Source organism: Pipra filicauda, unplaced genomic scaffold, assembly GCF_003945595.2.
Source record: "Pipra filicauda isolate LSUMZ 115617 unplaced genomic scaffold, ASM394559v2 scaffold196_size3971931_pilon, whole genome shotgun sequence".
NCBI lineage: Eukaryota > Metazoa > Chordata > Aves > Passeriformes > Pipridae > Pipra > Pipra filicauda.
In genome coordinates, this window is record NW_024104305.1 from 2,861,757 (window position 1) to 2,884,651 (window position 22,895).

The window sequence follows — 22,895 nt, forward strand, 5'->3', positions numbered from 1 at the left end:
CCCCACTTCCCCCCCTTTTCTCCCCTCTCTTCTCCCTCCTTTTTACCCCCATTTTCATCCCTTTTTCTTTCCCTCCTTTTCTCCCCCCCTTTTCCTCCCTCTTTTCCCCGCACACAACCCCCCAAATCCCTGCAATATCCCCCCTGCTGACCCTAAAAACACCATTATCAGTGCCCTGCTGAGCTCCAGGTGCCTTTTCCCGCAGGAAAACCGTGGTGTGTCCCATCATCGACGTGATCAGCGACGACACGTTCGAGTACATGGCGGGCTCCGACATGACCTACGGGGGCTTCAACTGGAAACTCAACTTCCGCTGGTACCCCGTGCCCCAGAGGGAGATGGACAGGAGGAAAGGGGACAGGACCCTCCCTGTCAGGTGAGGCACTGCCCCAGGCTGCTCTCTGTGTGCTTCCCTAGGCAGTAACCCACAATTCCCAAAGTTCTTCCGAGATCCCGTCGGGGAGTTGTGGGGAGCGAAGGCCAAATCCTGCCCTGTCCTTAGAGCTGCAGCAGAGCTGAGAAAACCCATTTCATCTCCTCCTCACCAATCTTTCTGCCTGCTCAGCTCCCTCCCTTAGTTTTCTGCAAACAGCCTTTTTATTCTGGTTTTTTAACCAAATATCAGAAGGTGTTTCTGAGCATTTTGGACACTGAACCCCAACATTCAGCTGTGATGATTTTTGCACTTGAAGCTCTTGTTTTCTTAGGAAATAGAACTGATGACTGTACACCCTGAGTCAAAAATGATCTAAAAGCATCTTTTAATTGCTTTCCCCCCCCACCACCACCTTTTAGCTGGGATTTTGGGGGATTCTCCCAATCAGAGGGGTGTTAGTGAGCAGAGCGAGGGTGAAGGGGTCAGGGGACCAAGTGCCACATGTGCCCATAGAACTGATGACTGTGCACCCCAAGTCAAAAATGACCTAAGAGCATTTTTTTAATTGCCTTTTTTCCCCCTCCACCATCTTTAGCTGCGATTTTGGGGGATTCTCCCAATCAGAGGGGTGTCAGTGAGCAGAGTGAGGGTGAAGGGGTCAGGGGATTGATGAGTGTGCACCCTGAGTCAAAAATGATCTAAAAGTATTTTTTAATTGCTTTCCGCCCCCCCCACCAGCTTTTAGCTGGGATTTTGGGGGATTCTCCCAATCAGAGGGGTGTTAATGAGCAGAGTGAGGGTGGAGGGGTCAGGGGACCAAGTGCCACATGTGCCCACAGGATTGATGACTGTGCATCCTGAGTCAGAGATGATGGAAGAGCCTGTCCTGACCTCTTCCATTTAATTGCTGGAACCACAGAGTGTAACAAAACCTCTTCCCAAATTCTAAATGAAGCTGAAAGGGAACAAATTGAATAAATTACTGGTGAGGGGTTATTTGCTCAGCTCTAACGGCTTCTGTGGCTTCAGGGGAAGTTCAAAAATAGATGAAAAAAAGGGTTTTCTGAGTGGATGTAATGGTTTCCAACCCGTGGAAGGTGGGATGGAGTGGGCAGAATTCCAATGCTGCACATCCCTGGAGCAGGGAGGGAGAAGGAGAGGCAGCTCAGGGGATGGTGTGTCCAGGTAGGGCAGGGATGGAGGGGCCAGAAAAAGCCTTTCACCATTAATTTTGCCAGAAAATGGCCAAAATCTGTCATTGCTTGTCCTTCAAAGCCTGGAATGAGGGAAGGGCTGGGTGTTTTAGGTTTTATTCCCAGGAAAAGCAAGGAGGGTTGCCAGGAAGTCCTTAATGGAGGGAGGGGGTGAAGCTATTTTGGAGTCAGGAGAACTGTTTTTCTCAGGATCTAAAATGTTCTCTCTGGGCTGTGAATTCAGGCAGCAGCTCCTTCTTTAAAGCTCAGGTGTGGGTGGAAGTTGGGAGAGTTAATTAATTACCCTAACGAGCTGCAGAGCCTCTCTGTGCTCTGTCTATCCCAAGTCTCCCAAATCCACAGAGATTTTCCAGAGGAGGGAAAGGGAATTTCTAAAGAGAAATTGGAAATTTCCCTTTGTCACAGGGAGTCACAGGGAGTTTCCAAAGAAAGGCAATTCCCAGTTCTTATTTCCTTCCCTTGGGATGGAGCAGGGCTCAAAATTAACCCTGACTCAGACAAGTCATTGACTCTGCAAATTGTTAAAATATAAAAATGGGGGGTTTGGTATTTCTTTTTTTTTTTCCCCACACACCAGCTTTTAGGTGGGATTTTGTGGGATTCTCCCCTCAGAGGGGTGTTGGTGAGCAGAGTGTGGGTGAGGGGGTCAGGGGACCAAGTGCCACATGTGCCATAATTGTCACTGACACAAGAGCTGTGGAGTGAGGAGGAGGCTCTTTGTGCTGGACTGAGACCAAAGTGCTGAGGTTTGGTTTAGGCATTCCAGGCTCTTTGGTGCCAGAAGAATGCCAGAATCATGGGATCACTTAGGTTAGAAAAGGCCTCTTAAGACCATCGAGTCCAACCAGCACCTCCACCGTGTTCACCAGCACATCAGGAACCACCAGAAATTCCACATCCAAGGAGCTGAGTTCTACCCTCCAGCTGTGCCAGGGGGCAGGTGGGACATCAGGAGGAATTTCCTCATGGAAAGGGTGGTCAGGCACTGGCAGGGGCTGCCCAGGGAGGTTTGGAGTGCCCAGCCCTGGAGGTGTCCCAGGAAGGCCTGGCCGTGGCACTCAGTGCTCTGGGCTGGGGGACAAGGTGGGGATGGGGCACAGGGGGGATCCATGGGCTGGGAGGGCTTTTCCACCCTCAGGGATTCCATGATTCTGTGAAAAAAAATCACACTTGAGCTCAGTTACAAATAGGTTTGGCAGTTGGATATTCAAAAAACAGGGGGGTAAAATCACCACCAGCCTAAGCCAGGCCAAAAGTGTAGAAGCAAATTGGTGAGTTCGTTTTTTTAATTCCGTGTTGCTTTCCCTGTTCTCTCACATCATTTCACCCTCGTGTTTTTATTCCTATTTTTCTCTGTAATCAGTGGAACAGGCAGAAAACACAAACCTCCTTGGGTGACCCTTGTGTGCATGTCTGTAACACCATTGCTGCCCTCAGACTCTGCTGTTTGGTATTTTAAAATCCCTGTGATCTGCACAGGTTTCACTCTAAAGAATTTACCTTCCGTAATTACAGGGATAAATTCCTACCTTTGCTCTCTAGATTTAAAGTCATAACACAGGCATCATCACACCAGGGGTTATTTTACATACAATTTATTATTTATGTGTAATTTGTATTGCTGCAGAAGTGGTTTTTTGGAAAAAATGAGGAAAGCTTAGTGAGAAGAGCTGGCTGATGGGTCTGGGCAGAGCTGAGCCATCACATTCCCTAAATTAACTCATTAACCCCTATGGAATTAAGGGCAGAAGGTGCTGAACCTCTGGAAAAGAGTCCCTGACTCTTCCCAGTCCGTGGATCTGATCAGTGCTGGTGGATTTGCTGAGGGAGTTACAGGAGCTGATCTGTTCTCAGTCCTGTATTGGAGTCAAACATCATCTTGGAATCTCTGGATTTGCTGGGAAAGGTTAATGAATTCCATGACTCTGCCATTCAAAGCCCACAGCTCCTTGTCGTGCAGCACAGTGGGGAGGGAGCTCCTGACATTCCTCAGAAAAATGGGATTCTTTGCCTTATTTTTAGCACTGGGAACGTGGGGATCCACAGGTGCTGCTTGTGCTGCTCAGGGATACCTTGGACAGCTCCATTCTCCTCCAGGATCCATTCCTGGATGCTATTCCTGCTCTTCACACACCTCTGCCACCTCTGCCCCTTGTTTCTCCTCCTGGTTCTTCACCCCTGGTCTAACAGCCCTTTTCTCCTCCCCTACCCATCCATTGCTCAGGTCAGTTAATTAACACCACAGGGCAGGACCTTGCCCCAAAACAGCCTGAAATGGTACCTCCAGCCCAAGGAATCCCAGGTTTTGGGAAGGCAGGGAAAGCCTTTCCTGCTGGCAGATGTTCCAAGGTGATGTATGGGCGTGGGCAGTGCCAGGGCTGGGGGCTGAGCAGGGCACTGGCAGCAGGTCAGGCCACCCCCACCCCTCAGTGCCCCCCACCCTGGGGGATGAGGGGGTGGCAGTTGGTGCTGGTCAGATTTTGGCATTTCTTGGGGGGTTTTTGGAATGTACTTCCCAATTTTGTGTCATGTACAGCAGTCGTGGCTGCCCCTGGATCCCTGGAAGTGTCCAAGGCCAGGCTGGAAGGGGCTTGGAGCAACCTGGGCTGGTGGAAGGTGTCCCTGCCCATGGACAGATGAGCTTTAAGGTTCCTTCCAACCCAAATCATTCCATGATTCCTTGATTCCTTACAATGCTCAGGAGCAGGATGACCATGGGGACCTTTCAGCTCCCGAGGTGTCTCTGCAAGGACTGAAACCAAACTGAGGCCAAGGACCATTCAGGAAAAACCCCTGAATTACAGGTTGTTCTGCAGACAAATCTTTCATTGTCTGACACGTGTTGGGATCAGTTGGAACATGTTTTTTCCAGGTTTATTTGCAGGACTGAAATAGGAGCTGTGGCTTTGGGAGCACACGTTCCCTGAGCCTTGGAGCGGGCAGGGGTTGGTGCAGGGGTTTGTGTCTCACTCTGAAGGTCCAGCAGCCCCCAGGGACTCATGGCAGTGGGTTTAGAGGTATTTTTTTTGTTTGGATAACAAAGACTATTTGCTGCTGTTTGGCTGCTCCTGAGGATTTTCTCTGTTTCCATGTAAATGCTGTAATTCCACTGTCACCGGAGTAACCTCCGGCTCCGTCACGCTTGGAAACGAGCAGACCTTGTCAAAAGGGGTTATTTTAAGTGCAAAGCCCGTTTTTGCTGCTCAGGGAGCAAAACCTGGGTGGTTGCCCTGGGCAGAGGTGGAGCTTGAAGCTGAGTCTCCCTGGGGATGGTCCAGTGGCTGCAGGAAGGTCTGGGAATTCCGGGAGCGGAGCGGCTGCTCCTAAGGCAGGGCTGGTTCAGCGGGCAGTGCTCACTGGGCTAAACCCAGCCCTGTTAAACCTTTCCTCCCCCTTTTTCCACTGGGAGACCCTTGTACAGTATTTGTACTCTGCAGAGCATCCTTTGCCTTTGAGGGAACTCATTTTTCCTGCAGCAACAGAAACCTTGTCTGTGCTAAAGATCAGCTCCCAAACATCTCGTCTGACAAGGATTAAAAACATGAAGTGTTTCTGTGCTGGGCTTTTGCAGTCCCTGCTCAGCCCATTTTTATGGATATTTCCATGCCTGCCCTTCAGTTTTTTGAGCTGAAGGCACTCCAGGCAAGTATTAGAAATACTAAAAATATAGATTTGTTCTGGAAAATCTTTTCTTGAGTATATTTAGATATGAGGAGGAAAAATACAAGATTAAATATTAGGAGTGTATTAGAATCACAGAATATCCTGAGTCGGAAGGGACCCACAAGGACCATCAAGTCCAACTCCTGGTCCTGCACAGGACACCCCAAAAATCCCACCATGTGCCTGAGAGCATTGTCCAAATGCTCCTTGAACTCTTGATATTGTGTTTATCTTCTTATTATTAAGAATTAGAACTTAATTATTAAACTCAGAGTTGATTGCAATTAATCCTGCCTAGGTGATACACAGCAGGGATTGAGACTGTGTAAAAGGTGTAGAAACCTTATTCCAAGATAAATAAATAGTGGTCTTGTTTATTAGTGATGTTGTGACCGTGGGAGCCGTTGGAGTGGTGGATCCCCAGGATGGGATTCCTTGTGGGATGCAGGGTGAGGTGCTGTTGCCTGGAATTAGGGAGTATCCCATGGCAGGAGTGGGGTCCCTTGGATGTCTCTCTTGCCATCAGGGCATGCTGGGCTGGGCTGAGGCATCAGTGGGATGCAGCAAACCTGGGGTTTGTGTGGTGCAGGGCCAGGGGTGGGAATCCTGTTGGCTGCCAGGAACTGCACAAATGGGAAGCTGAGGCTGTATCCAAAAATCAAACTGGGTTCAACTGGGGATCAGAGTTGACCTGAACCCATCACTGGAGTGACTCCAGGAGGTAAAATAGCTCTGAGAGGTGTGGAACTGAGGGGAAGCTGTAGGAACCCTCATTATTGCTGCTGTTGCTGCAGGGGCTGGGCCGGGCTGGGCTGAGCTGGTGTCACATCACCCACCCCAAAATCCAGCGTCACCCACCCCAAAATCCAGTGTCACCCACTGGGCTGTTGGGTTTGAAGCTGAGGATGGAAACGTGGCTGATCCTTGATTCCTGATCAAGGATCCTTGATCCTTCCCTGAGAGGGTGGGGAGGCCCTGGCCCAGGTTGGGCAGAGAAGCTGTGGCTGCCCCTGCATCCCTGGAAGTGTCCAAGGCCAGGTTGGAGCCACCTGGGCTGGTGGAAGGTGTCCCTGCCCAGGGCAGGGGATGAGCTTTAAGGTCCCTTCCAGCCCAAACCATTCCATGATTCCATGACACCTCGATGTGCCTGGGGGTCCTCCCCCCCAAATCCCACAGATTTCCCACAGTTCCCTCAGGAATGCTGAGAGCTCAGCAAACAGGGCTGGGACACGTTTGGGCTGAACCTCCACCCTCTTTATCTGCACCCCCAAGTCCGTGTGTGGGTATTTTGTAGGAGAGCTGGGATTTGGTGGGTGTTGTTCCTTCCCTCAGAGCTGTGCTCCTGCCAGCTGGGGTGGGCATTCCTCATGTCCTGTAGGAAAACAGGGAGCAGCCTGGACAGGGAATTGGGACACCCTCACACAAAGGGAGCTGCACTCCGGTGGATTTGCCGCTTGTAAGGATTTATAATCCTGTTAGGAGAGATTAGGCCTGGTAATTTTATGCACATTTAGTCTCCTCTGAGGCAAAGCCGAGGCATTAAACTCCTCACTGAGCATTCCAGATGGGATTGGAGCTGCTGCTCTGCACGCAGGGGGCCAGGATTCCACCCACTTCACCACCACAATGCTCCCAGATAATCCCTGGAAATGCCGTTTGACGGGTAGGGAACGACCCAGAGCTGTGGCTGGGACGGGGCTCCCGTGGATTTTGGGGGAGAGCACAGCAAGTACAGTCAAATTGTCCTTTTATTCCTCGTGGCTTCTGTTCCAGCTGTGTGCCTAGAAATGCTGTGTAGTGCACCTGTGAGGTAGTGAAATGTGCTGTAGTGTCGCTGCTCAATTCCACAGCGTCTCTCAAAAGGTATTTTTTCTTTTTTCTTTTCTTTTTCCCTTTTCTTTTTTTTTTGTTTTGTTTTGTTGTTTTCGTTTTTTTGTTGTTTTTTTTTTTCTGTTTGTTTTCAACTAGGACCCCTACTATGGCTGGTGGCCTATTTTCTATTGACAGAAACTACTTTGAAGAGATAGGAACTTACGATGCAGGAATGGATATCTGGGGTGGCGAGAATCTTGAAATGTCTTTTAGGGTAATTGCTGTTTTCCTTCATTTTCTGTCCAAAACCCCACAGTTGTGCTGTACCAGTTCCTACCCCACGCTCAGGGCACTCTTAGGTGGCTTAATTTGGATTTCCAAGGATTTGGGAACCACCTCCCTGCAATATTTCCACCCTTTTTACTGCATGAAATATTTTAATGCTCTTTGGGGGTTTTTCTGATTTCAAAATTCTGTGTATTTTAGTAATCCCTCCTTATAAGAAACGAGGCTTCCTGTGAGCTGATGTTGATGACAAATATCGATGTAAATTTATATATAAAGCAATATAAATATGTGTTTCAACAGAAGTTTTGGAGGTTATGACATCATGAACTTCCAAGTTCTGGCTGGGATTTTGGGGCTGTGTGAGGGAAATTCCCCATCCTGCAGAAAATCCCTGTGTTCCTGCTGGAATAGGTGTGTTCCCATGGCATGGATAACATCTCTGAGGGAAATGCATTTAATAACTGCCCTTTAGACAGAAAGGGAAGCTGGAAAATGGAGGCTTTGATGAGTGCTGGTTGGCAGGGATGTTGGAAATGGCTTTGAACTGCTCTGAGGGGGCACAATTTGCAGGAATTCCGGGCAATAACCCCCGGGATTCCTGTGTGGCACCCACAGCACGGCCTGGAGAGTCCCTTTGTCCCTTTTTTCTGTCTTTCCTGTTCAACCAGGACCATTTTCCACGACAGAAACCCCTTTGAAGGTTTTTACGAGGGAGGTATTTCTAGAGAGGACCAACTGAGAATTTAAAAGCATTTTCAGGCCGTTTCTATCGACTTTATTCGTTGGCCTTGCAGTAAAATCGAAGGGTTCAGTTACTTCTGCTGAGCCTGAGTGTTTGAAATGAGTAAAAACCATTGCCATTTGTTTTCCCTGCAGCCTGTGAGGAGGCTGCTTTCCCACGTTTTAGAGCAGCTCCCTGGAGCACAGAGTGACTGGCACTGCTTTAAAGCATCAAAAATGTGCCTGTCCCAGATTAAATCACTGTGTTCTTGCTGTTCCTCGGGATTCCTGGAAAGTTCCCTGGCATTTGAAGATGAGAGTCGCTGATGCACATCAAGCCCTGGCAGGGGGAACCTCGAGGCCATTTGTTACTGCTGGAATTTGTCCCTTACAGAGGCTTTTGTGGGACAGATTTTGGGTCATTCCTATGGAAAGGGCTTGTTCTTGTCAGGGAAATCTAAAATACTTCACTCTCCTTTGGGAAGAACAGTGAGTTTTCATCCTAAAAAAGATAATCCCTGAAAACCCAACTCCAACACAAAGGGATAAACAAGGGGGTTTTGTTTAAGGGTCTGTGTTGGAGAATATGGACATGACAAGGGGGTGGAACAAGATGAGGTTTAAGGTCCCTTCCACTCCAAACCATTTTGGGATTTTGGGATTCCATAAATACCTGATATGACACAGAGCAGCCTGTGATCATTTATCCAGCTTCCAGCAAAGGGTATAGAAATGCCCTAAATGGGATATTCCTAATTCCTGCTCTTGCTTGAATAATGTTCACATGTTTTTGGAAGCTTTTCCTGAGGAGTTCAGTGGTGTTATTTTGTCTTCCCCTGGTGCTGTTCTGCTCTGGCTCTTGGCAGCTTGAATTCTATTCCATATTTCTCTCAGTAAGCCAGAGATGGGCTTAACTTCTATAAATTTAGTGAGAATACCAGCATAAGATCTTCATTTCAGCTTTGAATTATAAATCTTGGTCCCAAATGCGTGGAGGGACAGAGACCAGCAATATCTGTGCTCTCCACAGAAATCCCAGGGGATAAAGGCAGGGCAGCAGCTCTGCCCTTGCTCTGAGAATCAGAGTAGAAGAATATCATCAGAATAGAAGAATATAAGACTATAATAAGAATATAATCAGAATATAAGAATATAATCAGAATATAAAATACTTTTTAAGGCCGAGGGGAGGGCAGCAAGGAGAGGAGACACATGGATTTTGGGGCATGAATTTCATATTAGAGAACATGATTTGTTTGTTTTCAGAAGATTCTCCCACTTAAATTTAAAGAACCATTGCCAGCCTGGAATATGTGCATGGCCTAAGAGAGGGCTTGGTGTTAAGAATAGAAAAAAAATGAAAAAAATGATGAATTTTCAGCACTGGGATATTGCCATGGGAGGGCCAGGGAACTTCCTGGTGCTGTTTATTGGAATTATTTATTGGAATTAATTGTTCTGTAAAGGCCAGTCAAATATTCAAGTGCATTGAGTCCCACTGGGTCAAGGACAGAAAAGGGGTTTAAGACCCACCTAATGTGACACATCTGCAGGAAATTGGGAACAGAGAGAGCCAAGGGTTTGGGGAGGTTCCTCCAGCTCCAAACCTGCCATTATCCAGCAGGATATCTCTGGAATATCTCATGGAAAACAGGAGACTCTGCTGTGGTTTGGAAAATAATAGGGTTGAACCATCAGGATGTTCCTGGAGCTGTTTTTATATTGGGGGATTTATCATCAAATGGGAGGGGGAAGTTTTGATATTGGTCCAGATCCCCAAACCCCCCTGTTTTGGGAATCCCTGAATCCTCCAAAGTGCTCCAAAGTGCCTTTCCCTGCCTGGATCCTGTCCAGGGTTCCACCCCCTGGACCATCCCATCCTCCAGCAGCAGTGACATTATCCCAAACAAATAAATGCCATTATCCCAAACATCAGCATTGAAAGGATTTGCAGACCTTTTAAACCCCCAAAAATTTTGGGGAGGGCTCTGGAGCAGCATCCACGGGGTATAATTTGGTTATTTCTGGGCAAATCAATATTTTGTCTTTTTGCTGTGCTGCTGCTCGCTGCTGATTGCCCTGTAATGACTCCTTTATGGGATGTCTTTTAATAAAGGCAATTGGAAAAAAATAATAATAGTCCTGGCAGGAATCTCTTCCAGCTCTAAGAGTCTGATTTAATAATGAAAACCTCATTTATTCTTAAGCCTTATTTTCGTTTATAGAATTCCTTAAGCATTTTAAATTTTCTGTTGTATTCTCTAAATGTTTTTTTCCCAGTTGGAGAATGCCCTGTAAACTTGCTGCTCAGAAAGGAGCTCATGTGGCTTTGGGAAAGGGTATTAAAAATAATCTCTGCACCAGGAAAAAAAAGATTATTCTTTAGAATAATCCAAGTAGGCCAAAGCAGGGCCAGGGGAAGGAAGTGTGTGCTCTGACAGGGGTAAGATGATGCTTATTTGGGATTTTTGGCAGCTGTTGGAAGTGCAGAAGAGGACACAGAAATGGGGATTTCCTCAGGGATGTGACAAGTTCTTCTTGGGCTCTGAAGTTTGTGTTTGACTGTTGTGGGAGTTCTTACAGGAGATGAGTTGGGTTAATTCACTTGTATCTTAGTGTGGTTCCAATTAAAAATCTTTCTTGATGGAAAAAACTGCTGGGCTGGGGCCCCTCTGCTCTGGAGCCAGGCTGGGAGAGCTGGGAATGTTCCCCTGGAGAAGAGAAGGCTCCAGGGAGAGCTGAGAGCTCCTTGCAGGGCCTGAAGGGGTCCAGGAGAGCTGGAGAGGGACTGGGGACAAGGCCTGGAGGGACAGGACAAGGGGGAATGTGTTCAAACTGGTTTAGATGGGATGTTGAGAAGGAATTCCTGGCTGGGAGGGTGGGGAGGCCCTGGCCCAGGTTGGGCAGAGAAGCTGTGGCTGCCCCTGGATCCCTGGAAGTGTCCAAGGCCAGGTTGGACGGGGCTTGGAGCAACCTGGGCTGGTGGAAGGTGTCCCTGCCCGTGGCAGGGGGTGGCACTGGAAGGGATTTAAGGTTCCTTCCAGCCCAAACCATCCTGGAATTCTGTGGATGCTTTCCCAGGGACAGCAGATCACTAACAGCAACCTCACCCTGCCCGTGTGGGAGGTCTCACCTCCAGCTGCAGAATTCCAGGTGGAGCAGAGCATTGGAACACATGGAAACGAACAGTTTTATCCCAATCCCTCCTTTGGACTTTGGGATCCCAGGGCTGTGTGGGCTTATTTGGGTCCGGGGGCTGGTTCGTGCCTGGGAGCTTATTTTGGAAGTACAGGGTGACATTGGAATTAATTCTGCATGTTGGGGAGTGGAATTTGGGGAATATAAATCCCTAATGAGCTGGCAAGCAGACAGAAAAGCTCTCTGTGCTTTTCAGGATTCCTCAGCTGTGTGAGTGCATGAACTCATTGGAGGAGCAGAGTTTGCTCACAAATTGTACTTAAAATGTATTTGTGTGGTTGCATTTTTCCCTTTCTTTGGGCTGCATTAATTTGCTCTATGTCAGGGTTCTTAGGATTCCATAGGGAAAATATTCCAGATATACCAGTTCAGTTGATTTCATTAGAGAGATTTTTGGTATTAGGTTTCTGAGGGTGTTTTTCTCCTGTTTATTACTTACACATCATGCACTCCAGAGCCTGTGTGTAGAACAGATCCCTGAAATCCCACAGTCCTTCGCCAGGATAGGAACTTGTGGAAAGCAGTCAGGATGTTCCTGGAGCTGTTTTTATATTGGGGGATTTATCATCAGATGGGAGGGGGGAGTTTTGATGTTGGTCCAGATCCCCAAGACCCCCTGTTTTGGGAATCCCTGAATCCTCCAAAGTGCCTTTCCCTGCCTGGATCCCGTCCAGGGTGCCACCCCCTGGACCATCCCATCCTCCAGCAGCAGTGACATTATCCCAAACAAATGCCATTATCCCAAACATCAGCATTGAAAGGATTTGCAGCCCTTTTAGGCCCTTTTACATGGGAGCATCCAGGAAGGTTGATTTGTTCGAGTTTCTTAAATAATATTGAAAAAGTCTTTTTTATGAGAGGAGGGTGCAGGTTCATTTCCACTCCTGTTCCAGCTGTCACAGGGAGCAGGTTGCACCCAGGAGAGCCAAAAATGTCCAGGAACAGATATTTTTACCAATGGTGACGTGGTAGGAATTTCCTGCCGGGGAGAGCAGCAGAACTGGTGGGGAAGTTGTGGGTCCCCCTTCCTGAGCTGCCCAGTTCCTCCCAGTTGCTTTGTGAGCACACCAGCTGTGTGCATTTTGGGTTTCTTCCCTGCTCCCTTGGGGGCTGTTTGTGTTGTTTGGGATCCATCAGCCCGAGGTCCCCCCTGAGCTGCCCGAGTTGTCCCCGAGCAGCCAAACCCGGGGGGTTAAAACCAGGGATCCTGGGATGTTGTCCTTGCTGATGCCACAGAGCCACAGCATTGCTCATGCTAATGACATTAGGGGAGAGGAGGCAGCCCTAATTAAATCAAATCTGCATTAGGTTGCCCTGGTAACTCAGGGCTGTGTCAAGGAGCTCTGATTACAAGACTTCACCAGTGTTCCTGTGCAAACCACCCAGTGGCTCCTAAACTTGGTGGTTTAGCACCAGGAGGGGCCTGGTAATAAAGAGTTAAATTATACTTACATATATATATTTATATATATATATAAAAATGTGTGTGTATGTATAATATATATAATATAAATATTATATACAAGGTAAACATCATGTATTTTATATATAATATATAGTATATAACAAATATTACATATTATTGCATATGTGTCATATATGTATAATATATGTAACATAATATATATTATATATATAATTATACATAATATAATTATATGAATATTATATATGATTACATATAATATATATAATTATATATTACATATAATTATATTATATATAAAAATATACAATGAAATTATATATAGTGTATATATAATATATAATTATATATAATATATAGATATATAATTTTATATAAAATATATATACTGTATAAATATAGTATATATAAATATATATAATTTTATATAAAATATATATTATAGAAATATATATGATTATATATAATATATAAACATGTATAAAATATAAATATATATAATAATATATAATATATATAATAATATATAATATATATTATTATATATATAATTATATATGTTATATATTATATATTATATATATTATATATAATTATATATATAATATATAAAGTTATATAAATATATAGTATATATAATTATATATAATATATAATTATGTATATAATATATATAACTATATATAACTATATATAAATATATATAAAATTTTTGTATCTGTAAAAGTTCTTCCCTGTTTCCTTAAACATGAAATCCCAGAAAATCCATGCCCTGCACTACCCCCTTAGGGGTGACCCCTTTCTCAGTGGGATGGGGTCAGAGAGCCAAGTGACCCCTTCCCACCAGCTCCCCCCTCGCAGTTAAAGTCTCCCCCCTTTCGCTGCCATCCAGAGCTGTATCCCTGAAGTTCCCATCAAACCTGCCCTTCAAACTCCCGGGGAGATACGTGGGGCCCCCGTGCTGCCCTCGCTGTGGGTGCCCCCGTGCCAGGGGTCCCTCTGAGGGGGCTGTGCCGTTCCCCCGCAGGTCTGGCAGTGCGGGGGCTCCCTGGAGATCGTCACCTGCTCCCACGTGGGCCACGTCTTCCGCAAGGCCACCCCCTACACCTTCCCGGGGGGCACCGGCCACGTCATCAACAAGAACAACCGCAGGCTGGCCGAGGTCTGGATGGACGACTTCAAGGACTTCTTCTACATCATCTCCCCGGGTAGGGCGGCGTTCCCTCGGCAGCGTTCCTTCAGCATTGTTCCCTCAGCATCGTTCCCTCAGCATCGTTCCCTCAGCATCGTTCCCTCAGCATCGTTCCCTCAGCGCTTTTCCCTCGGTGTTCCGGTCTGGGGAGCTGGGAAGGGGAGGTGTGAGGAGCACATGGGGAGGTGTGGATGTGTCGTGGAGTCATGGAATGGTTTGGGTGGGAAAAGCCCTCTTAGATCGTCGAGTCCAACCATCCCCCAGCACTGCCAAGGCCACCACTGACCCCTGTCCCCGAGTGCCACGTCCACATGGATTTTAAATCCCTCCAGGGATGGGGACTCCACCTCTTCCAGGATTTGATGACCGTTTCCATGAGGAATTCTCCCAATATCCCACCTGAGCCTCCCCTGGCACAGCCTGAGGCCGTTCCCTCTCCTCCTGTCCCTTGTTCCCTGGCAGCAGAGCCCGACCCCCCCCGGCTCCCCCCTCCTGTCAGGGGGTTGCAGAGCCAGAAGGTCCCCCCTGAGCCTCCTTTTCTCCAGGCTGAGCCCCCCCAGCTCCCTCAGCCCCTCCTGCTGCTCCATTCCCTTCCCAGCTCCCTTCCCTTCCCTGCACACGCTCCAGCCCCTCCGTGTCAAACCCTCTGTGTTCTGTTCCCAAGGAAAAACACCTTAAGGCCCCTCCTCTCCTGCAGTTCACGGGGTTTTTTTGGAACATTATTCCCATAATGTTCATTTGCAGCCAAGCAGGGAAGGTCTCTGAACCCAGAATTTGACCAGGTTATCCCTAAAATCCCTGAAGGTCCCTGGGCAGGATGTCAGTGGGAGAGGCAGCAGAGATGCTCAGGGTCATGGAAAGCAGGAGCCCTTGGGAGCTCAATCCTCAGTGCCAGGAATTCCCTTCAGGAATTCCCTTCCCTGCAGGTGGTGGAGGGCAGCCAAGGAACGTGGAAATGATTGTTGCTGTTTTATTGTGTGCTCTGGGATAATTTCCCCGTTTTTCCATCTTTAAAGCTCCTTCCAATTGAAATTCTGCTGCAGCAGAGTCAGTTTAAATTTTCAGTGTCACCCAGAAGTAAATAATACCTGTGGGAGTTTTTAATTTCATCTCCTCTGTTGCAGCTCAGCTCCTTCCAGCTGCACTCCTGCTTTTTTTCCACAAGCTGCTTTGGGGCTTGGATTTTTCCAGGGGTTCAGGACACCTCAATCAGTGCTCAGGTGCCAGGATTTAATTCCAAGCTGGGAATCACTCTGGGTTTGCGCTCCTGTTATCCCACATGTCCTGTGGCTGCTCAGAAAACATTTTGGATCCATCCTGGAAAACCCTTAGGAAGGGGAAAAAAAATTAAAGCACCATAAAAATAACTCTGCACATCTTAAGTGCCCTGTTAGTGGTGTAAAAAAGGTATTTATGTGTCTATACCTTAGATATACATTAAATACAGAGCTGGAGAGGGACTTGGGACAGGGGCCTGCTCTTTCTGTGAAGAAAAACCAGCATTCCCTTCTGAAACGAGCCCAAATCAGCTGAAATTTGGTGCTTCTGAAAGTGCCCTCTCATCTTTACAGTCACACATTCCCATGTTTGCCCAAGGTTTTGATACAAAATTCCAACAGAGAACCCCTGGACATGATTTCATTGAAAGAAAAGGGTGAAATCAGGTCAATAAAAGTGGTGTTGGCAGGACAAGGTTTGTGGAATTCAAAATTTCCTGCCTGTGGCACAGGAAAAAGCTTTGGTATAGGTGGTCCTGGTATTTTCTGCTCTCTTTTGAAGGTATTTATTAATAAGCTGTATTAATTGAGTGTTAAAATGAGATAATGATGTTGCCCAGGATTAAGAAGCAAAGGGAGGAGAAAAGATTTTGAAAACAAAATTACCATTTTAACTGAAAACTCTCCATAAAACTGCACAGGAAATAGTAAATTTTTTTTTTAAATAGGTCATTCCTAAAGATCAGAAATTGTTCCCAATATTTTTAATCTGCTTTTTTACTTTTTTCCCTTCATTTATTAATCAAAAAAAAAGGGGAGATCTCTGCATAATTCTGCTTGAGAACAAAGCAAGTTGCATGTTAGTAATTAGGTCTCTGAAGCTGTTATCCATCAGCACAGACTCATCTTCCCACTCCTCCCCTGGGACCTGATTAATTGGATTCCTCAGTGGATATCCCAGGAGAGAGAGGAGCCAATGGTTCTTCCCAGTGAAGGGTATTAAATATCTCTCTCAGCATAATTAGGGTGCACACCCAATAATTGTATTCCAAATTAAAATCTGATCAATAGAGTTGCCTGTAAAAACAGAACAGTGCTGAAGAAGAGCCCATCTGAAATTTTTGGGGGTCTTGCACATATTTTAAACTGGTGCCTTCCCTTATCCTTGTGCGTGGGTAAGAAAAACCTCTTTATTTCTGGGAGCCTTGAATGCGGCCATGGATGTGCTGCCTGTTTGTTGCCACATGCTGAGATGAGTCAGGAACTAGAATTTTTAATAAATCCAACCTAGATTGACCAAAAAAAAGGGGAAAAAAAATCCCCAAATATCCCTGCAGTGCTGAGGATCACTTGTCTGTTTGGTTTAGGGTAACACTGCACTGACAGGGAGCTTTGGGTTTTCCTTGGAGCCTGGCTCAGAGCTGCAGCTCCAGCCACGAGCCAAATAATTCAGGAGGGCTTAAAAAAACCCCTCAGAAATGCTGGATACACTCGAATGGGATTAAAGGAGGAAAGAAAGGCAATGGAGGAATTTGCTCTGTAAAACAGGAGCTGGTGTGTGGCCCTGTCCCAGCTGGAGTCAGTGGTTGGAGCCATATTTGGGATGAGATTAAAATGGTCCTGGGAGGTGGGAATGGGAGGGATTTCCCTCCTAAATCAGGACAACCCGTTGCAATTGTCTGACTGCAAAAAGGGTTTTTTCCTGCCTGCTTGGGAAGGCTCCATGCCCAGAGGGGAGTGGAAATCTCGGAGCCACAAAAGAACATATTCCTTTATTTTCAGCAATTCTCTCTCCTTCCCCCCATACCAGGCTGTTATTGGCACCTCTAGCAAGGGGTTCATTTCTTTCATTAACAGCAGCTCATCTGTGTAATTAGCAGTCAGCCTGCCACTGGTTTGACTTTAAGTCATCAAATGATCAGTGGAAATGATGGGGATCCACAGCCCAGGGGCACATTCCAGGTGCTTCTTTGCTCTTATCCCAACTTTCCACGGAAATGCTCCAGGGCTGGAGCCCCTCTGCTCTGGAGCCAGGCTGGGAGAGCTGGGGGGGTTCCCCTGGAGAAGAGAAGGCTCCAGGGAGAGCTGAGACCCCCTTGCAGGGCCTAAAGGGGCTCCAGGAGAGCTGGAGAGGGACTGGGGACAAGGCATGGAGGGACAGGACCCAGGGAATGGCTTCCCACTGCCAGAGGGCAGGGAGAGATGGGAGATTGGAAGGAATTCCTGGCTGGGAGGGTGGGGAGGCCCTGGCCCAGGTTGGGCAGAGAAGCTGTGGCTGCCCCTGGATCCCTGGAAGTGTCCAAGGCCAGGTTGGACGGGGCTTGGAGCAACCTGGGCTGGTGGGAGGTGTCCCTGCCCATGGCAGGGGTGGGAGTGGGTGGACTTTAATGTCCCTTCCAGCCCAACCCATTCCATGATTCCAGGATTAGCTCTCTCCCTTGACTCCTCGGATCAGGAGCTGGTGGTCCAGGTGTTCAGAGCTGAGCTCCAGCCAGATGTGCCCAGAGTGACTTCTCTGCTCACGTTGTTTTCCCTTTGAATCCACTGAAAATCCCCTCAGGAAAACAACCACTTTCTCCCAGGCTTTTCCAGCCCTCGGACTGTGGAAACCTCGCATATGGATTAAGTTTTCCAGGTGTTACTCTTACATAAATGAAACTATTCTCAGTTCTTCTATTTCATTCCAGATGTTTTTTTTTTCCTCCATCTTTACCAACATGAATTAACATCTCCTTGCTCAGCAGTGGCACATTTTGCCAAATTTGGAGCTGTGCCCTTGTCTGCCCATTTTCAGGATATGCCTATTAGGGGAGGAAAAAAATCAGGTGTAATAGGAGCCAGCAACCATTTAATTTGTGCTGCAAACACATCTGCTGCTCCCTGGAAACAATCTGCTGCCTCCCTGAGATATTTTAAATCTGTTCTTTCTGCAGCTTCCCCTGGTGTTTCATTCCTTTGTTGCACCCAAGGACGTTTTCCTTGCGTTTCCTTATTTAAGTGGGAGCAGACTTGAGTCATTCCTTATTTTTATGTTTCCTGTGAGTCCCATCGATTATTCAGCGAGTGGGGACAATAAATAGGGATTGATTTATAATGGCCTGGCTTTAAATGGAACAGGAGGGAATAGAGAGGGTTGCTGGGATCCATATAGATGAGGTCCTTGCTTGGAGACAGAGCAGGGGGTGTGTGCAAGTTGGTGCAAGATGAGGAGAATATATATAGATATATATAGATAAATATATAAATATTTATAGATATAATATATACATATATAAAAATACATAAATAAATATTTATTTATATATACAAATATCAATAAATATAGATATATATAAATATATATAGATAAATATATAAAATAAAGGAGCTTTGTGATCAGGGAATGTGAGTTTAGGAAAGAAAGGGAAGACACTTGGAAGGGAAAGGGGGTTGATGCCCAGTGCCAAACACCCCAAAATCTCCCCATCTCAACATCTGTTAGGATGGAAAACCAGAATTTATTTTGCTGGAGTTTGTTTAATTACAGAAATTTCAGTGTGAAGTTGAGTGGGATTGAGTGGGAAAAGGTTTGTTGCTTTTTCTACCCAGGAATTTCAGGGCTGAAGGGAAAGGTGGGAATGGAAATTCCTGGGAGGATTGGGAAGTGGAACAGAAACAAGGTGTTTTCCCAGGGGTGTTTTCCCTGAGAGCTGGTGGTTCTGGGCTGGTTTGGAACTGGAACCTTTGGGTCCCTTTGGGGTGAATAAAGAAGGACACACAAAGCAAGGGGACAGCCCTGAGATGTTGCCACTCCATGGGAGCCCAGGTTTGGTGCTGAGGGGGTTCAGTTCACGTAAATTAAACCAGTGACAGTGTAATTGCCATTGGGAAAACCAAAATATTAACTAAGAGCTGACCTTTAGATGCTTTTTTCCCCTGAACAGTCCAGTGGAACTCTGGGATCAATCCCCTTGCTTGCAGAGCAGCTGATAAATTACCTCTGTTTCTTTGGGGGGAAAAGTATGAAACCCCTGGAATCCTTTGAGACTTGGATAAAACCTCCCCAAACCCTTCCTGAATGTCCTGCTCAGAAGATGCCCTGGGAGCTGCAGATTCCACTCCTGTTCAGCTCCTCCAGCAGCTCTGCTAGAGGACAGCACCTGGATTTCCCCTGGATTTGATTTCCCTTCGCTCCTCCGCCACCCCAGAAGTCCTTGTGATTTAATTTCTCTCTCTGAGTTATGCTTGAGTGTTTTATTGGAATATTTCCACTCACTGGAGTTTATCATTTCATGCTTCCCCAGAGCCTGAGCAGGTGCCACTTAAATTCCCTGGCACCAGGCAAGAACGTGGGGCTCCTGAGGAGTTTTTGCTGGTGGAGCATCAGTCGCTCCTGGCCATTGTCATCAGGATAAAGTGCTTCCAGCAGCACTTGGATGTAGCCTGGAGCAAGAGTTGGCAGCTGTATTTCAGTTAATTATCCAGAATTACATCATCTCCTACAATTACACAGCGATACATAAACCTGGTTTGTCAGAGATGTAACCAGCAAATATTTGAAATGTGGGCATGAGGAGGGATCCAAAATAAGTGTTTTGGGTAGTGATGGACAGTTTTAGTGGGGTTTGTACTGAATTTCTCTAAAAATTGCCATCACCTTGTTCTTTAAGGTGTGATTTCCCGACAGAATATTCTGCTACCCTTGGAGCTTCACTTGTGTGACAGTTTCAAAGTAAGATCCCATAAATAATGGGAAGTAGAAGATGAAGGAAATGCAGGATGGATTTCAGAGATAAATCCGGGAGTGTTGTCCAAACTGTTCCAGATGAGGGCTGAGAGTTGCAGCTGCTTTGCCAGCCCTGGTTGGACCACAGCTCTTGTCCAAAATGAGATTTAACTCGGCTACAGGGAATTTTTGACTTGCTTTTGGTTCACTTGGAAGTGTCCAAGGCCAGGTTGGACGGGGCTTGGAGCAACCTGGGCTAGGGGAAGGTGTCCCTGCCCATGGCAGGGGGATGGAACAAGATGAGCTTTAAGGTTGCTCCCAACCCAAACCATTCCATGATTGTGGGATGATTTAATTTTATATAATGATTTAATTTGATATAATCCTCAGTGAGGCTGACAACCCTCCCATCCCACTGCACCCCAAACCCAGCCCGTGGACACGGATAACTGGGAGCTGGTGCCGGCTGGAAGTGGCTCTGGGATGGTCCAAAGGGGATTTTACTCAGCTCTTCTCTCCCCATTCCAGGTGTGGTGAAGGTGGATTATGGAGATGTGTCCGTCAGGAAGGCCCTGAGGGAAAGCCTCAAGTGCAAACCCTTCTCCTGGTACCTGGAGAACATCTACCCCGACTCCCAGATCCCACGGCGCTACTACTCCCTGGGAGAGGTACGGGATGGGCACGGGGATACGGGAAACCGGGAATGCAGGGAACCAGGGATACAGGGAACCAGGAATGCAGGGAGCCAGTGAGAACAGGGAACCAGGAGTGCAGGAAACCAGGAGTGCAGGAAACCAGGGATACAGCAAGCCAGGAGTGCAGGAAACAAGGAATGCAGGGAATCAGGAGTGCAGGAAACCAGGGATACAGGGAACAAGTAAGTGCAGGAAACAAGGAATGAAGGGAGCCAGGGATGCAGGGAACAGGTGAGTGCAGGAAACAAGGAATGTAGGGAAGCAGGAGTGCAGGAAACCAGTGAGTACAACAAACCAGTAAGTGCAGGAAACCAGTAAGCAAAGGAAACCACTAAATAAGGGAAACCAGTAGTACAGGAAACCACCGAGTAAAGGAAACCAGTAAATGCAGCAAACCAGTAGCACAGAAACCAGTAAGTGCAATAAACCAGTAAATGCAGCAAATGAGGAGGTGCAGGAAACCAGTAAGTCCAACAAACCAGTAAGTCCAGAAGACCAGTTTGACAACCCAGTGAGTGCCCTGAGCAAACAGAGCCATCCCCGAGGAGTGAGGAGAAGGGCTGAAGTGCTGCTGGTCACTCCTGGATATTTATCTCGATTACTCTGGGCAGGGGGTACTTTCTCCAAGCCTCTTTTGAGGGGGAGTTGCTAAATTGCACCGTTAAAAATTCATCTGTAAGCTGAGTGTACATTCCAAATGCTCACCGTCCAGATTTATCTTTGAAATGGAGCAGTGGATGGGAAAAGTGAGGTTTGGGACCAATATTTTGACATAATGAATATGCAGCAGTTGAAGGGGACTTTCCATCATCCCTTATCGTTCAAAAACAGGCTAAAAAAAAAATTGCTTTTTTTGGGCTTTTTTAAAAAAAGAAACATGTTTGTTCACTGAGTGTTTTCCAGCCAGGCTGCCTGGAGCTGAGGATCACAGACATTCCTAATAATGCCATGGTTTTGTGCCACCAGGAGCTGAAATCTCTTTAAAATTCAACTGTTAAAAATACCCTATTGAGTTGTACCTACGCTGACTTTTCAAAGCTCTTGAATGGGTTGATTTAAGGATAGAATAACAATCAAATGAAAAAAAATGGCTTTTTTTTTTTTTTTTTAACGCCCAGGAAAGTAATTTCCCATTGAAACTTGCCATTGTAGCGAGAAATAAAAGGCACTGTTGGGTTCCCAGTTAAACTATGGCAAAATAAAGTGAAGAGTGGGTTTACAGCAAGGAAAGAACTCGTCTAACAAGTGTCAAATAACGTGGGTTTGTGCCACATTGTCAGGCTGCAAAACAGAGCTATCAGAAAGTCAGAAAACAGTTATTAAAACACCTGATTTTTGCCGAGGTGGCCTCAGTTTCTATGGCAACAGCAGTTCAGGGGCTGGGGATTCAAATTCCTGCTTGGCTGTTCCAGCTGCTGCCGGTGGAGCAGGAAAGGGGATTTGGAGCCCCAAAGCAGCAGGAATGGGCAATTTTTAAGCCATCAGAAGTGCATTTTTCAGTCATTTTTTCTCCTTTTCAGTGGAGATTTAGGCAGGATTTGAACCATCCCACCTGGCAGGGCAGCAGGGGGGTGACCAGGCTCCTCCTCAGCTCAAATCCAAGGAAAAATGATGCTCCAAACTCACTCTGGAGTACAGGGCAATCTAAATATAAGGAGGATTGAATGAGTTTTCCCTCAAATGCTTTTCACACTTACACTTAATATATAGTTTAAAATCTCATTATACTCCTTGTAATTATTGTATTTATTGTCACCTTCTTTTGGGAGGGTGATATATTTACAGTTTTCAACAAATAAATACATTAAAATAAATCAATACCTATATTTGAATGCACAGAAAATGTATTTTCTGCTGATAGAAGCACGATTTTTTTCCTGCAGAAATGTGGCATTTACAGACATTCCTTTCAAGGAATATTTCACCTCTTTTCTTCCTCCAGATCAGGAACGTTGAAACCAACCAGTGTTTGGACAACATGGGCCGCAAGGAAAACGAGAAAGTGGGATTTTTCAACTGCCATGGAATGGGAGGAAATCAGGTAAAGCAGGGAAAAAAAGAGGAAAGGTGTGGTTTTTGTGAAATAATTGGTTCAGAGTGCTGTGAGAGCTGAAATGTCACCCAGGTAGGGCTGGGGGCTTGTCCTGGGGAACCTCACTGGTCCTTGGTTCATGATAAAAAAATATTAGTGAAAAATAGCTGTATAATTTTTATATTAAAACATACTATTTTATAGAAAACGTTATGTTTTATATAAAATACTATATTTTATGGACACATTTTTAAATTTAAAAATATCTATTTGAATTCTATTTTATATGCAAATAATAGAAAAGAATCAATGAACACTCCAAAATATTTTGCATTTGAGTCAGAAGAATTTTAGGAG

General features: G+C 46.2%; 1 protein-coding gene across 2 annotated transcripts in view; it reads left to right on the forward strand.

Annotated features, from left to right (window-relative positions):
• GALNT13 (polypeptide N-acetylgalactosaminyltransferase 13) overlaps nucleotides 1-22,895 on the forward strand; it is a 68,916-nt gene that overhangs the window by 34,733 nt on the left and 11,288 nt on the right. For both annotated transcript variants that reach the window (XM_027713521.2, XM_027713519.2), the window contains exons 7-11: nucleotides 206-376; nucleotides 7,222-7,339; nucleotides 13,725-13,905; nucleotides 20,340-20,479; nucleotides 22,449-22,547. In XM_027713521.2, the coding sequence (XP_027569322.1) occupies nucleotides 206-376; nucleotides 7,222-7,339; nucleotides 13,725-13,905; nucleotides 20,340-20,479; nucleotides 22,449-22,547 (709 nt within the window). The remainder of the gene's footprint in view (nucleotides 1-205; nucleotides 377-7,221; nucleotides 7,340-13,724; nucleotides 13,906-20,339; nucleotides 20,480-22,448; nucleotides 22,548-22,895) is intronic.